The 17,142-nt window shown below is 48.2% G+C and overlaps 1 protein-coding gene across 2 annotated transcripts in view; it reads left to right on the top strand.

The window, feature by feature from the left end:
* C16H11orf49 (chromosome 16 C11orf49 homolog) overlaps positions 1 to 17,142 on the top strand; it is a 185,841-nt gene that overhangs the window by 160,654 nt on the left and 8,045 nt on the right. For both annotated transcript variants that reach the window (XM_019802162.2, XM_002921628.4), the window contains exon 4: positions 2,040 to 2,124. In XM_019802162.2, coding sequence (XP_019657721.1) covers positions 2,040 to 2,124 — 85 coding nt within the window. The remainder of the gene's footprint in view (positions 1 to 2,039; positions 2,125 to 17,142) is intronic.

The following is a 17,142-nucleotide window of genomic DNA, read 5'->3' on the forward strand; positions in this document are numbered from 1 at the left end:
AGTTTATCTTCCCAAGGATCTCTTGTAGGTAATTTGGGGGGACAAATATGGATTTCTGTGAAACATTTGGACCCCCAAGAATGGTATCAGATACGTCCGCCATACCTTAACCTAGGAAAGCAATGACAATTCAAAGATAGAACCTTCCTTTGCAGCACACTTGTGCTTCTCTGACATTGCATTTTTTACACATTGAAGGTTTGTGGCAACCCTGCATTGAGCAAGTTGATCAGAACCATTTTTCCAACAGCATTTGCTCACTTCATGTCTCTGTGCCATGTTTTGGTAATTCTCAAAATATTTCAAACCTTCTCCTTATCGTTATGGTGATCTGTGATCAGTGATTACAACTTGCTGGAAGCTCAGATGATGGTTAGCATTTTTTAGCGATAAAGTATTTTTAAGTTAAGGTGTGTCCTTTTTTTTTTTTTTTACACATAATGCTATTGCACACTTAGTAGACTATGGTGTAGTGTAACCATAACTTTTACATGCACTGGAAAACCAAAATATTCATTTGATTCATTTTATTAGATATTTGCTTTATTGCGGGGATCTGAACCAAACCCACAGTATCTCCAAGGTATGCCTGAATTTACTTCCTGCCAGAAATCCCTCCTCTTTATACAGGGAGTTCTGGAGTGAGAATAATGTGGGAACCCATTAGACGCAGTAGCTTTTCTCCCCTCCCTTCACCTTTCCTGCCCCTTACCTCAAATCTCTGAGACCGTGAGTGGCTCTTCCTCCGTCCTTTGAAGAACAAAACCTCCGACTAGGCTGTGCCCGAGGTCAGGCAAGTGAGGAGAGGAAAGTGCACACCCCATTGTGGCCAAGACAAAGGCCGCAAAAGCCATCTTGATCCTTTGACCCACATCGACGCTGAGTCTGTTGCTTTGGTGTCCCTGACTTTGGCTGTGTGGTTAGTCTAACTCTCTACCCCCACCTTGAATTGAACTTTGATTAAAAAGTAGTAGGAGCCCAGGCCTCTCCCTGGAGATTTGGGGTTTTTATCTTGGAAAAGCATCAACCAAACTAGCAGGGCAGGAGATCTGGATTCCTGTGGCTTGGGCTAACTTAGGTCCAAAGAAACCAAGTGCCTGTGATCATCATCTTCATTCCCCATATGTGGCCATGCCCTCTGGACTCCCTTCTCTCACTCGTTCTCCCGGTTAGGATGGCTTCCAGATTGCCTGCTCTTGCTTTACCATTAGCTCGTCCTTCCATATGTGAAATGCTTTGGCATACAGAATACTTGTGGATTGCTGCTGCCTGGCTGATCTAAAACCTTTTGGCTTTTGTCCATGCAGTAGCAAAACAACCTTTACACATCAGTGTATTTCCTCTCCCTTGGGATCCCGAGATTTGTCTCTCTGGGTTTTCTGATGGGCGAACAGAGCCTCATCCTGGCTCATCTCTCCCAGAGCACTGCTTCTGTATATCAGGAATCATTTGGTTGCCTTGATTGTGTATCTTGAACATTTGTCTTGGCTTCCTATAACAGAATGACTAGATTTGTGTGCAATCCTGGATGACAGAGTAATAAGGTCTGTGGGTTGCTATGATGTATTCTTCTCCATATACTGCAAGACTGAGTTTGCCTTAGTAGTGCTTCCAGATATTCTGTGGATGGTCTTTGGGCATGTTGTGGTGAATGTTACCATGCCAGAGAATTTCAGCAGATTTAACCAGCTTTGAAAAGACCCGTTCTTGCGGATTTTCATACACAAAGGAAACCAAACTAAGAAGGCTGATCAAGGTACTCCTTTTGTTCCCTTCTCACCCAACCACTTTTCAAACCAGTGAAGCTCCTTTAGCCAAAATGTTGTAGCTGGGTACCTTTCACCCAGGAAAACTTTGTAGGAACAGTGATCTTAAAATCTCACCCCCAGAGGTTTAGTGGCTAGCTCACCCATAACACTGACTTACCTTCGTAAGAGCAGCTCCATTGAAACCAGGTCTGAAACCCAGGAATTGGCCAAAGAGAGAGCAGTGCTTTCCCACACGGAGATCTAATGTGTTCCTCTCCATTTCACCTTCAGATTTGCTGACCATGAGAGAGTATCACTGTTTGCTGCAATTGCTGTGCCCGGATTTCCCGCTGGAGCTCACTCAGAAAGCAGCCAGGTATGTCCCCTTGGCTCTAGAAGCCATCTCAGCCCTCAGTGCGCCAGGGCTTCTTAGAGAAACCTGAAATGTATACAAAAAAACAAACAAACAAACCATTAGGAAGAATAAAAAACCATTAGGGAGAAACTGGCATTTGGAGGGGGGTCTATTTGGTATCGCCCCAAATCACAATACTCACTTTCTGCCATTTCCAAAGGGAAGCCAAATGATCCTTTGTGGTTTCTGTGGGGAGCCTTTGGGTCTGCAGATAGAGTTGAGGGGTGGTGAGATGAAGAGGCAAACACACACACACACTCACACACACACACACACACAGAGAAGCCTCTAGAAGACATTCTGAGAAGACAAGGGACAAGAGTTGGCAGCGACCAGTGAAGGAGCAGATTGAGGTTGGAGACTGGGAAGACATGAAGGTGATAAGGTCCATCTGAGGGAAGGATAAATTGTATGATTTCTGCTAAAAGAAGGTTTTCAGGATTAGTTCCGAACCAGGAAGACTTGGCAGAAATAGTTTAGAAACCCCTAATTTCTGGGTTTGGTTTCACAGTCATTCACATTTTTAACCAAATGAGGTCGTTGGACTAGGCCTTCGTTAACTTTTCCTTAACACGGAATTTGAGCTAAGGTGGCAAATGGAAGGATTTCAAAAATTGCGTTGTCTGAAATTGCCAGAAAAGAGAGTTTTTAGGAAAATACTCTGTATTGTACTATTTGTGATGGATACGTGTCCTTATACATTTGTCCAAAGCTATAGAGTACACAGCAGCAGGAATGAAGGGTAAAGTACAGACTTCGGGTGATAATGACGTGACAGTGCAGGTTCATCAGCTGTGACAAACGTCCACTCTGGTGCCTTGCGGGATGTTGACAATGGAGGAGGTTGGCATGTTGGGGGCAGGGGGCAGATGGGAAATCTCTGCACCTCCCCCTCCATTTTGCTGTGAATCTAAAACTGCTCTAAAAAAGTAAAGTCTTGGGGCGCCTGGGTGGCACAGCGGTTAAGCGTCTGCCTTCGGCTCAGGGCGTGATCCCGGCGTTATGGGATCGAGCCCCACATCAGGCTCTTCCGCTATAAGCCTGCTTCTTCCTCTCCCGCTCCCCCTGCTTGTGTTCCCTCTCTCACTGGCTGTCTCTATCTCTGTCAAATAAATAAATAAAATCTTTAAAAAAAAAATAATAAATAAATAAATAAAAAAGTAAAGTCTTAATAATACTTTTTTAAATGCCCATCTTACCTAAATCATAATATATGCATTTACCTTCATTGTTTCATTTAAATTCATTTACTTTAATTATCTCACTTAATCCTATAAAAACTGTTACCTTCCTATATTACTGAAGAGGAAACTGATATAACTCAATTAAAAAAAACAAAACAGGAAGCAGAGGCTCAAAGAGGTCAAGTATGTGGCCTGAATTTACTGATAGCTTGTAAGGAACAGAGGCATGACTTGAACCCAAGGCTGCCTGAACCCAGAGACTTTGCTCTTAACCTCCTCACACTCCTACCTGCTCGTATTGTGAAGTCATTTCTGCGTCGTGTTTCGACTCACTGAAACCACAGCTGCGTTGGCGGCACTGCCCCAAGAACCATCTCAGTCCTTCTGAAACGAGCCAACCAGCTCCTCCGCCAGCTAAAGAGGTAGGAAGCCCTCTGCTGCCGGCAGCGGACACCAGCCTCACACTGGGCTGGGCTGTTTTGCAGTTCGCCACTCATGCACTGACTTTGCTGGTCATGTGCACAACTTGTTTAGTGATCACGCACCCCAAAATCTTTTTCATTTCATTTCATTTCATTCTTCAGTGGATACTTACCTCTTCCAGGGGCAGTTGGCCACTGGTAAAAGCTGCAGTGTAAGTCCTATCATTTTAACTTGCCTGCTATCCAAAGGAGATTTAGATTTTCCCCCCCATAGTTGAAAATAAAATCTGGGAGATTATCTCTTGTAATTTAAAAGCAGCCAAGTAAGGGCACCTGGGTGGCTCAGTCGGTGAAGCATCTGCCTTCGGCTCAGGTCATGATCCCAGAGTCCTGGGGTGGAGCCCTACATCAGGCTGCCTGCTCAGTGGGGAGCCTGCTTCTCCCTCTGCCTGCTGCTCCCTCTGCTTATGTGCTTGCGTTCTCTCTCTCTCTGTCAAATAAATAGATAAAATATTTAAAAAATAAATAAATAAATAAAAGCAGCCAAGTAGAGCTACCTTGAGATTTCCAATGATAGCTCCCCTGGGGTTCAGATCATTTCAAGGAAGATTCAGCCCCAAAATTTTGGGGGGAGGGGCGCCTGGGTGGCACAGCGGTTAAGCGTCTGCCTTCGGCTCAGGGCGTGATCCCGGCATTATGGGATCAAGCCCCATATCAGGCTCCTCTGCTATGAGCCTGCTTCTTCCTCTCCCACTCCCCCTGCTTGTGTTCCCTCTCTCGCTGGCTGTCTCTATCTCTGTTGAATAAATAAATAAAATCTTTAAAAAAAAAAAATTGGGGGGGAAACTTGGTACTCTTAAAGATCGTACTATGATTTCTACATAGCTGAATGATAAAAATCAACTGTGATCTCTAACTAAAGAACTCCTAGAGAAAAGGAGAAAAGGAACAGTGAGTGTGAGCGTGTGCGCTCCATGAGCGCAGGCAGGATCCGTATCAGTCTTGTTCGCCACTGGATCCGTGTCGCTCAGCACAGTACCTAGATGCACGCCACACACCCCGTTGAGTGTCTCCGATTGAATGAACATACGAATGATACCCCTTGTCAGAGACTTTACATGGTTCTAGTAGTCCATGGTGCTAAGTAACTCTAGGAACAAAATCAGCAACTGTACCCTATATTCATTTGTTCATTCACTTATATATTCATCACAAATTTTTCACATCTTTTTGGGATACAATTCAGATACCACATCATTCACCCGTTTAGAGTATAAAATTCAATGGCTTTTAGTATATTCACTGAAGATATTCATATCCATCAGCACAGTCCATTTTAGAACATTTTAATTACCCCCAGAAGAGATCCTGCACTCCGTAGCCATTATTCCCCAACCCCTCCCTCGTCCCCAGCCCTGGGAAAACACTCATCCGCATTCTGTCTCTATAAATTTGCCTATTCTAGAGCTTTAAAATAAATCCAGTCGTATACTATGTGGTCCTTTGTGACTAGTCTCTCTCACTTAGCATCCTGTTTTCAGGGTTCAGCCATGTCGTATGAGGTGTCAGTAGTTCATTACATCGTTTCCTTAGTGCCGATTTCGCGCCAGGAGCTCCGATGCTTCACTGGGGGTACAGTGATGAGCAGATACAGTTCCTGCCCCTCAAGGAGCTGAACATTGGGCTTGGAAGAGGATCACTTGGGCTCCAGTCACTGCCTGCCACCACTCTGTGACATCTCCCCTTGGTTTCTGTCCTCCTTTTCTGAAAGGTGGGTGGCAAGTTAATGAGGGCGACCTTTTGGACGATTTTCAACCCCCCACAGCCACAGTTTGGCACTTGTCCCGCCCATCTCCCATCCCCTTCCGAACAATCTGGTATGTATAAGCCCTCGAGATTAGAACAGAAGTAATACAGTCTTCTCCAATTCACAGATTCCTACAATTATTGATACCAACCAACTTCTGGAGTGATATTCCCCTAGCTGTGGCCAGAAATGAGGCTTATCCCCTTCTCACCAAGATGCCTACTGGGTGATAGAAAATTCAGACCTCTCCATTTGAGTAGGTGGAAGCCCTGTAGCCAATCTTTGTCAGTAGCTGTGTGAGGGGATTCTGGGAATGCAAGTATAAACAACAGAAGGGCCTAGGACAATCCTCGGGATACTGGCTAGGAAATTGGACTTGAATTCAGAACTGGGGAAATTTGTTGGCTCCCTGTGTTTCTGGCTTCTGTGTCAACCCGCTTCCCCAAAGCCGTTCTTTACCCACTCCACTCCAGCTGGTGTGTGTATAGAAAAAAATTGTATATATCCCTGAAAGTGTTCTCTAATTGTTTAAGCCATTCCTATTTTGTCCTGAAGGTCAAGATGGCAGCTTCCTCACACACAAGATCAGGCTTCTGATCAAAATCACAATGGTGGGTGGTCAGGCCTCCAAAGCCATTACTATTGCTAGAAGAGGCATTGCACTCTCCCGTCTCGTGGCTAGGCTGACTAGTCAGGGCCCTGAGGTCTGGGGACAGGCCGCAGAAGGAGGCTCATGTCTGCGATGACGTGTGCAGAGAAGAATGTCACCCACAGGCAGCTGCACGCCAGAGCCTGTTCAGGGGCATGGCGTCTCCACATGTGCCTGACGGAGGGTCTGCAAGCTCCGTGGCCCGGCCCTGGGGCAGCAGGTGTGCACGGGAAGCACAGGAGAGGAAAGACAGCAAATGGGCTGCACGACAGGCCTAGCCACAGATGCCCTCCTCCTCACGTATTCCCACAGCCATGGGGTCAGTAAGTAGTTTCATCCTTCGATCTCTGTCTCCGTCCTCCCTGCACTGGAAGGCTGTCCTGAAGGTGAGGAGCACGCAATTGGAGCCAGACTTCTTGAGTTCAAATCCTGGTTTCACAGTTTACCAGCTTTGCCCTTAAGAAAGTTATGTAAGTTTTTGAGCCTCAGTCTCCTCATCTGTCAAATGGAAATAATAATAGTTGTAGTAATTAAAGAAGTATGTAATGTGCTTAAAGTAACGCCTGGCGCAGAGTCAACTTTCAGGGTTAGAGGTAGTAGTACTAACCCTGACCTGTAAGAAAGAGCACAAGCATCATGGCCTTGGAAAGACTTGGGGTCCATGCCACCGGTGTGCTACTAACCGGGTGACCTTGAGGCTGTCTCATAACTTCTCTGAGCCTTGTTTCCTTATCTGTAAAATAGGGAATAATAGTAACTAACTCATAGGGTGGTGTAAGTTTCAACAATAACAACAAAATTATATATATAAATGTATATGTAATATATATAACATAATATGCATATATGATATATAATATGATATATAATATATATAATTTTGTTTTATATATATAGTTTAGCACATTGTAGATGTTCAATATATAATAGTTTCTTGCTGTTAAAGTAATGTTGGCATTATTATCAGATTTTTTTAAAAATAAATGAGAAGTTCCTCAGCTCCCTAAGGCAGTTATTTCTGGCCTTTTTTCACTTCAGAACACTCAGAAAATAATATACACATAACAAAAAGTCAGTAAAGATGGAGCTGCCCATGATGAGCCTGCAGGCTCTGGCCTCCTCCCTCCTGGGCCCAGAGGACTATCACACCTGTAACCCATTCAAGGCACACGTGACACAGGGTCACCTGCAGGGCTTACTAAACCCCAGATGGCGCACCCCATCCCCAGAGTTTGGTGAATCCGAGGTGGGGCTCCATAATTCATCGTTCCCAAAGCTTCCTGGGTGATGCTGACGGTCTGGGACAGTGCTGACTCAGTCTCATCCTGGCATTTTAGAATTGATTGTATCCAAAAAAATTACATTTCCTTCTCTCTCTTATCACCTAAAACACAATTTAACTCACTTCCCCCTCAGTGAAGGCCCAATTCCCTAGTGAGTAATACATGTTTAATAGGGAAAACCTCTTTTATCATGGTTATGTGCTAAATATAGACAGTGCTTCGAAAACACCCAAGTTCTATGGTTTTAGACATAACAACTCACCCCCATTTAAGAGGGTCACTTTTCACCTGGCCCCTGTGTCACACAGGCCAGATACCTAATGGTGAAGGACTCAGGCGCTGGAGCCAGACAGCCCTGGACTCCAATCCCACTTCCTTCACTTACTGGCCTGCGACACTGAGCAATTTCCCTAAGCCTCAGTTTCTTCATCTGTAAAATAGAAATAATGATAACACCTGTCCCATAAAATTGTTTTTAGGATTTAATGAAATAATGCATGTAAAATGCCTGTCACACGGCCCTCAAAAAATTATAACGAGTGAATGGAGAGTGATTCCCGCATTCATTTTTCAGATGTTTCCTGAACATCTAGTATCTGTCAGACTTCACGCCTTGCACTGAGGAGACAGCTTTATGCTTTCTTAGTGTCTGTCTTTCTTTATGCCTCTCCCTGGCAATATCTTTCTTCCTAGATCTCTTCCCCGGCTTGCCCCAAAAGGTCTTTTGCCAAAACAGACCATCCTTCCCTTCTCCATTATTTCATTCACCGAGTATTTATATGTGCGTCTTATGTGCCTGTCGTTATGCTTGTGGACAGACTAATGGTAAGCAAATTAGATGTCGTTCCGCCCCTTGAGGAACCTACAGACTGATAGAGCCCAGACGTTAAATGAAGGAAGTGCCAAGTGCTATAGGAACAAACAGGAGACCAGCCCTAACCCAGGGAACCATGAAAGGCTTTTCTATGAGGAAGAAATGTTGAGTTTGGGGCCTAAAGGATTAGTTAGAGATGAACACACCCTAACAGCTGTCAAGACTTAGTTACGAACGAGGCCATCCTAACTAAGATAGTATGGTCCTAGAGTAAGGACAGACGAACGCATCATAGCAGACAGGCCAGAGCAGACCCACAGATTTATAAAAATGTGATATTTAAAAAGGCAATATTGCAGAGCAGTAGGGAAAAGGATGATTCAATATGCATTGATGGGGCGATTGGTTACTCACACAGGAAAAAATGAAGTTAGAGTCCTACTGCATATCATGTTCGGAAGTCAGTTTCACATAGATGACAGACCTACGTGTGAAAGGCAAAACTGTAATACTCTTAGAAGAAAGGAAAATATATTTATGGCTAGCAGGTTGCAAATGAATTCTTAAGATACAAAAAGCCAAGGGGCAGCTGGGTGGCTCAGTCAGGTAAGCATCTGACTCTTGTTTTCAGTTTAGGTCATGATCTCAGGTCCTGAGGTTGGGGCTCTCTGCTCAGTGAGGAGTTTGGTTGGATATTCTCTCCCTCTGCCCTCCCCCTGCTTGCTCTTTCTCTCTCTCTCTCTCTGAAATAAATAAATCTTTTTTTTTAATTAAAATTTTCTGTTCAACCAAAGATAGCATACACAAAGTTGAAAGAGAAGCCAGAGACTAGAAGAGGATATTTATGCATATAACTAACAACAGATTGGTCTGCAGACTTGTTAGTCTAAAAAAATTTTTATGAAGAACTCCTACAAATCAATAAGGAAAAGATGAAGAACCTTAGTAGAAAAATGGTCCCAGGATCTGAGCAGGCAATACATGGAAACCCCTAACAGCCAATAAGCATATGGGTGTGTTTTCACGCCCAAACTCACTAGGAAATCAGGGAAATGCCAATTAAATCAAGATCCTTCTTCACATCAAATGGCAAAAAAATTTAAAGTCTGATAACTAGGGCATTGATGAGGCTGCGGAACTCTCATGAAGAGCTGGTGGGAGTATAAATTGGTACCATCACCTTGAGGCCATTTAGGCAAATCTAAAAAAGTTCACAAGTAGGGCAACGTGGGTGGCTCAGTCAGTGAAGCATCTGCCTTCGGCTCAGGTCATGGTCCCAGGGTCCTGGGATAGAGCCCAGTGTCAGGCTCCCTGCCTAGTTCACAGGTATCCCTGGTTATAGGGAAATACGCAGCCTTGTTGGCGAGAGGTACCGTCGGAGTGCTCTGCAGCCCCTCGGCAGAAGAAAGAACAAAGTGCGGTATTTTCATACTGCTTGATGCTATACAACACAGAAATGGGTGCAGGTAGAAATACATACGTCAACACTGATATATCTCAGAATATCAAGTTCCAAAATGATAGCGTTTGAAAACAAGCAAAACAGAGCAGACAATGTTTTAAGAATAGAGGCATTTGTGTGACTTATGATGGTATAAAAAACATGCAGAGGGATGCTCAACCCCCAGGTTCCCATGGTGCTCCTGGAGGAGGAAGGGATGAGGGAGGGGTACACAGGTGGCCTGAACAGTGTGTGTAACCTTTTACAAAGCTTTTCCCGATTGAAGCAAGGATGGCAAAATGGTAAGGTTTGATGAAGTTGGCTAGGGGTCCACAGGAGTTTCTTACATTGTTCTGACTCATTTTCTAAAGTTTTAAATATTTCATTTACAACAAAAAGGATGGTTAGGATGGAGGTAGAGAGCGATGGGCAGGAAGAGCAGCCGAAGGGAAATAAACATCCCGGAAAAGATGCCAGGCTTTCACCAGTGATGACCTAGAGGAGCTTCGAGAAGACAGTGGTTCTGGAGTTTGAGAACTTTGGGGACCAGAAGAGGAAATGAGGGTCTCACGAGGCCATGGGATTTGGTGTTTATCCTAAGAGCAAGAAACAGTTGGTGCCCGGCTGTCAGGCTTCTTGGGAGGGGCGGGACAATGGGGTTTAAACGGCTGTGCTAGGGCCTTCGGCTCTGTGCAGGGAGAGGCAGCATGAGGCCTCAGCTTCTGAGCACTTCGGGGGCAGATACTCAACACTGCGAACAAACTCCAAGAGTGGGAGAAGGGACAGCGCCCCCAGTATTATTGCCACCAGAGAGCACAGAGCCTCTGTTCTTTCCGGGTGTGGCTGTAATTAGAGTCAGGGAGACCTGTGTCTGAATGACCGTTCTTGCATTTCTACCTGTGACCTTGGCCAAGTGTCTGAATCTTTCTGAACCTGTGTGTTCTCCGTGAAGCTATTCCTTGAGCTCACCTCATAGGATTAATATGAGAAGGAAAGGAAGTGACGGATGTATATTCCTTACTGACACAGTGAGTCCCTAATGAGTATTAGCCATTGTTGTTTGCTTGTCAGCACTCTCTGGGTCAAGCTGCTTAGGCTCTGATCAGCTGGGGTCTGGGGGACCCTAGAGGGGCAGGCTGGAGCCAGGCGAGAGCAATGACCCGGACGTCCCAAGCTGCTCTGCGGGTCTGGACTTGCGGCAGCTGGCGCAGCACGAGGGTGCACCCCCACAGTCCAGAAGAGGGGCGACCCTAAGGAAGCGTCCCAGGCAACTTCAGCGGCAGCGTCTCCCCCCGCCCCCCCCGCAGAAGGTGCCAGAGCATGGTTTTACCCTCACTTGGGGGTACAAAAGCACAGCCCGCCGAGCTGCACGCTGAGTCCCAGCACACCTGGGGACTCGCTTCACCCATGAAAGACCCCAGTCGTCTGACCTCCCAAAAGAGGTGCTGTCATGGAAGGTGGCTCTTCTGGCCCCGGCTGAGGGCTGGCTTCCCCCTAAAGTGGGCTCAAAACTAGATAGTTGGCTTCCGCCCGAGAGCCTCCGCGTGGTTGGGTGCTGGTAGCACTCACTTCCTCCGAGCTCTATTTTTACTTGCTATTTTGAGCCCTTCCAGCACCTTCAGCCAACTAGAATACACTTATTGATAGCAACTCACGCTTGTTTTAAGTGTTCATTATACTCTAAACACAGTGCATCATCATGGGGACTTTTCACCAGAATCCTATGAAATTGGAACTGTGATCATCTCCTCTCTTCAGACGAGGACACTGAAGCGCAGAGAGACACGATGACATGGCCAGGGAGCGGTGGACTGGCATCCGATCCCCGGGCTGCTGGCAACGCAGAGTGCCCGGCAGCCATGAGTCCAGGGACACTGACCCGTGGCATGAATAGAAAGTTGGCAAGCCTGTAGGTTCAGACTGAAAGCTGTTGCTTCCTCAGCGCCCACTTAACCCCCAGCCAGCCAGCCCGTCGCAGCTGCTGGAAGTGGGCAAAGGAGGGAGAGAAGGGCCAGCCCCCTCGGGGTTAGCTCCGACCCTGCCAAGTGTCCTTTCTTCATTCCAGAAGGTTGCCTGCCCTGGACTCCACCCTCCACACAGTTCTGCTCAGAGCCAACCTGAACTGACTGCCTTGACATCTCTCCCACAGCCCCTCTCTCCAGGCCTGCGGCATGGCCTGCAAGGATCCTTCCATGATCCAGTGGATGCGTACAGACTCTTGTTGGCCACGGCTCCCTGTTGGCTGCACCTCACAGCAGTGGCCACTGGGCTCCTCCAGGTGTCAGAAGCAGCTGGCTCGTTAGCAGGGGGCCTCTGGCAGCAAGGGGTGCGGAGCCAACTGCCATCGACTGGCAAACAGCACATGTGGATGACCTCGTTTCCAAGAGATTCCTTGCTGCGCCCTCTAGGAGTGGTGACAAGTGTGAGTCCAGGATGAAGGAGCTGCCTGTGGGATCCAGGGCCTACAGCCCAGGGTTGTCCCTGTCACCAAAGGCAGAGACAGACCGTGCCTTTCCCCACACTTCTGCCAAGATTCCACTGCCAGGTACCCAGAACTTTCATGGGTCCGGGCATTCGTTTGGAGATGGACAGTGCGACATGTAACATTTCTAAAAGCTTCTCTCTGTAAGTCTTTCAGACATTTCTGCAGCCACAGGCCCTCCAAACAGCAAATGGCAGAGCCGGCACTAACAGAGAAGCTGTCCGTCTGTCCCACCCTTGGGACAGCACACTCTGTCGGAGCTGGAAGAAGCCCCTTCATGCTTTTGGGAAGCACGAGGCTTCTGCTTAAATCACTCTAGCAGGAGGCAGCTCACGCCCTCACAGAGCAGCCGTAGCCACAGAGCTGAGCAGGCTGAAGGGCTTCTGGAGCCAGACTCTAGATCGCTCTTACATCGTCCTCAGAGGCAGGTCTTCAGGAGTCAGGTCGTGGGGCGCCTGGGTGTCTGACTCTTGATTTCGGCTCGGGTCATGATCTCAGGATCATGGAGACCTGCTTGTGATTCTCTCTCTCCCTCTGCCCACCCCTCTCCCCCCGCAAAAAAGAAGAGTCAGGTCTCAGCCCACACTTCCTCCTCCTTAGTGTTTTCTTCTAAGCTAAAGGATCTAAATGCAGTCATTTGTCTGATCGTGGTTTGTGACTCACTACCCCTATTCCATGACTCTAGTTTGTTTCTCTTAAATGGATTGTCCAGACCTGAACGGAGTATCCAGATGTCAGCCAGCCAAGGGAGAAGAAATGGTACTGTGGTTCCTCTCATGTGTTTATTCATGCTTTCCTTCATTCAACAAATACTTAGTGAGTACCTACTATGTGCCCTGCACATGCCGGACCCTGAAGTCAAGCCACAAGCTGAGAGACAGAGATGTCACCTGGTGGATCTTATAGTCCTTGGGCAAAGACAGACGTGAACAGGATGAGGAGGTCACAGGGAACTGCGGAAGCTGGTAGCAGGGAGGCCTACTTCTAGTGTGGAGTGGGGAAAGCTTCCCAAGGAGGTGCTCTGTAGGCTACGATGCGAAGAAGGAGTAGGAGTCAGGGGAGGAGTGTGGCAGGAAGGGCAGGGAGCGTTTCAGGTAGGGGGACCGGCTGGTCTGAAGGGCACGAGGAAGGAGGGAGCATTGGGAAGATTGTTAAGGGTCAGTGTGGCTGGAACACAGTGGGGGAGGCTGCCTGTGGCCTCCACTGTGTCTAGAGGGATGAGGGGAGGCAGGGAGCCGGAGCATGTGGGTTCATAAGCCAGAGTAAGAATGGGGATTCTGTTCTGAGGTCAACGGGAAGCCCGTGAAGGGCTTTAAACAGAGTTGTAAAGTGGTCAAAATCTCATTGAAAAAAGTTTTTGTGACCTCAGCATGGAGAGTCCACTAGAAGGTGGCTAGAGTCGTTGCGGGAAGCCGGGCAGGAGGTCATCCAGGGGTGCACAAGAAAGATGCAGAGGTGGGCAGCGGAGGTGGCTGTGGACGTGGAGAGCAGTGGGCAGGTTTGAGAACCATGCTAGGGTGGGATGGCTGGGACCTGGTGATTGATTGCTGTGGGGCGGGCAAGGGAGGGCGTTTCCAGGAGGCCTGCAGCACTTCAGGTCTCAGGCTGAGCAGAATAGGGGGTGGTGTGGCTGTTCATGAGAGCGGAGATCCAGTTGGCAGCCAAGAAAACCCCTCCGTGGGACGCCCGGGTGGCTCAGTGTTAAGCGTCTGCCTTCGGCTCAGGGTGTGATCCCAAGGTCCTGGGATTGAGTCCCGCGTTGGGCTCCCTGCTCTGCTGGGAGCCTGCTTCTTCCTCTCCCACTTCCCCTGCTTGTGTTCCCTGTCTCGCTGGCTGTCTCTCTCTCTCTCTGTCAAATAAATGAGTGAAATCTTTAAAAAAAAAAAAAAATCCTCTGTCCTCTGCACGCATGCTGCTGGCATCCAGGCACATGCCCCTCATGTCACAGTCTGCCTCCCCCAACCACCCTGCTGATCTCTCCTGACCAGTGTCCCTTTCAGCCAAAGAGCCACCCCGCCCGTGGAGCCTGCCGCGCTTATGCGGTGGGTCTCCTGCCCTCCAACGGCTGCCCCCTTCCCTAGCTGCGCATCTTTTTTTTTTTTAAGATTTTATTTATTTATTTGACAGAGGCCGCCAGCGAGAGAGGGAACACAAGCAGGGGGAGTGGGAGAGGAAGAAGCAGGCTCCCAGCAGAGGAGCCCGATGTGGGGCTCGATCCCATAACGCCTGGATCACTCCCTGAGCCGAAGACAGACAACGACTGCGCTACCCAGGCGCCCCCCCCCCCAGCTGCGCATCTTAAAAGAGGCTGCTACTGTCCACAGTAAAGAATGGCCCCGACAGAGGCTGCAGGCCAGGTCTGACTGGAAGGGCGGGCCCTGTTTGCAGCTTCTAGTCCTCTCTGCGGCTGCGAGAGGAAAATGCTTATGGCAGTTGGCTTCGAAGCCCTGGTGTGGCAGCGCCCGTCGGGAGCATGCTGATTAGCAACAATTACAACTTCTGGAATTAGACAAAGGTGATGGTTGCACAACTTCGTGAATATACTAAAAACATTGTACGCTTTTAAGGGGGAATTTTATGGCATTTGAATTGTATTGCAATATAAATGAAGAAACAAAGAAAGAAATGGTGCATGGAGGTCATTGCTGTAAACAGGAGCACTGGGTCCAGGTTGATGATAAAGAAGAGAAGCCAAGTAACATCTTCAAAGGCTCTGGCGCCCCTTCGTGGTTTCCTGCTTGGGGACGTTCTCAGCCCAGTGCTCTTCCCTAGTAATTAACTTCAGGCCATTCGGGTTTTTAGCTGTCTTGGGAGTAGGGCAGGAAGGAAAGGTCACTGGCTTCCCTCCACAGGGACCTTTTTCTTCTCTGCTTGCGCCTGGGAAAGCTTTGAGGTGGCTCTACCCCCGAGTGCTCCGGGAGAGCTCTCTCTTCCTCTGTAGTTTGGGTGTCTTTGCTAACCGCAGTCTGCCCCACCTGCCTTCTCTCTGCCCTCTGTCGCCTCTCCCTCCCCATCCAGATATCACAATCTGGGCTTTGTGCCCTCTCTTCCTTTTTGCCTGCCTGGGTTCTCGTGAGTTAGGAGAAATGGGGGCAACTACCTGGTCTGTGTTGGTCCTGGGAGCCACTGATGGAGAGACCAGGACGCCCCCATGTGGCCATCAATAGCATTGCTTCTGGCCTTGAATTTTTTCCAGCGGAAATTTTAACGTTCAAATCTGGGGCAGATGTTTTTCTTCCCCAAGAGATACATGAGAAATGTTAAGGCCTTAAAATATAGGTGAAAAGAAAGAAAATAAATTAGCCACATAGATTACGAAATAAAATGTTAGTGTTTATATTCTGTATCTTTATTTTAAGAGAGGCAGTGTGAGGGGCACCTGGGTGGCTCAGTCGCTTAAGCATCTGCCTTCAGCTCAGGTCATGATCCCAGGATCCTGGGATCGAGCCCCACATCAGGCTCCCTGCTCAGTGGGGAGTCTACTTCTCCCTCTCCCTCTGCCCTTCCCTCCCTTGTGCACATTCTCTCTCTCAAATAAATAAAAATCTTTTTAAAAAATAATTAAAAGAGGCCATGTGGCCTAATGGAAAGTACCATGGCCTGTGGAGAAGAGCAAACTCCCCACTATGCGGTCTCGGCAATCCGACTTCTCTGAGACTTAGTCCCTTCACATGCAAAATGTACATAATTGCAAGCCCTACCTCACAGGAATGTTGTGGGATCAAATCCGCTATCGTTAAATGGCTCGCACCGTGCCTGCCAGGAAGTAGGTACTCAGTGCACGTCAGCCATTTCTGTCGTTGCCATTACTACGACTGAATGGAGGAACGCTCTCTCTTTGGGGAGCTCTGAAAGCAGCGCCAGCTGCCTCACACAACTGCAGGGGCGCCTGCCATTCTCCTCTTGAATGCCGCCCCCCAGAGGTGTGCAGGGTTGGCTCTGTCTGGAGCTGATCCAGGTGCCCGTTCGGGGATCCTCTGACACAAGGAAGTAAAGAGAGATTTCAAAAAATATACGAGAGAGCAGAATAAAACAATTTTGCCAAACAAGAAAGACAAAGCCAGGAGGGCCAGTCAGAAACAGATTGGGGGCCCCGCTCCCCTTCAGCAGATAATTTTGGCGCCCTGCCTGTCACCTGGATAGAGCCCAGCAAGAGCTAATTTCCTTCCCTTCCTGTGCCCTCTTGCACGAGGCCCTGAGCAGAGTATGAACATGGCCTTGGTCTGATCATTTAGTCATCAGATAGTTTTCTTCCTATGAGGTGGAAGGGCCTGGAGAGGAACACACAGGGGTGGTCCGTTTGTGGGAGCAGACAGCAAGGAGGGGCACAGCCGCCACGGCGACACAAGATGGGGTGTGTCTCTGACCCTGTCAAGGGCAGAGTCCCCAGTAGCTCAGTACCCTCTTCCCTTGTCTGCCGTCCGTGTCCCAGGACGGAGGTGCCTGTAGTCGTTTGGGCCCTTGGTAGCTTATTAAATCTCAGTGCCACTTGCCAAGACCTCTTTAAGCTTCCTGGCTGTTCTTTTTGCCTTTTCTGCTCGGCTGTATTTATTCTGAACTAAATGGTCCTCGCTGCAGGATGAAAGGATTTGCTGCTGAGTATATGAAAAGAAATCTTGGCTGCATTACAGTTGCACCCTGTCCTTGCTGCCCACCCCCACGCTCCATCCACTAGCTGGTGCCACCAAGACTGAACTGGGAGCCTGTTCTTGGTTGTGCAGCTTGGTGGCAGAGTCTCACTGATGGAGAACTGAGGTGACTGGAGGAATTGGCCTTTGGGATTCCCTCTCCCAAATGTCTTGCTGTCCCCAAAAGACTGGAGCCCCAGAAAGAGCTCACTGACATGCTCCCTAGCCCCACCCCACCCTCCCCAAACACACATTCTCTCACATTTTCT

Source organism: Ailuropoda melanoleuca, chromosome 16, assembly GCF_002007445.2.
Source record: "Ailuropoda melanoleuca isolate Jingjing chromosome 16, ASM200744v2, whole genome shotgun sequence".
Classification (NCBI taxonomy): domain Eukaryota; kingdom Metazoa; phylum Chordata; class Mammalia; order Carnivora; family Ursidae; genus Ailuropoda; species Ailuropoda melanoleuca.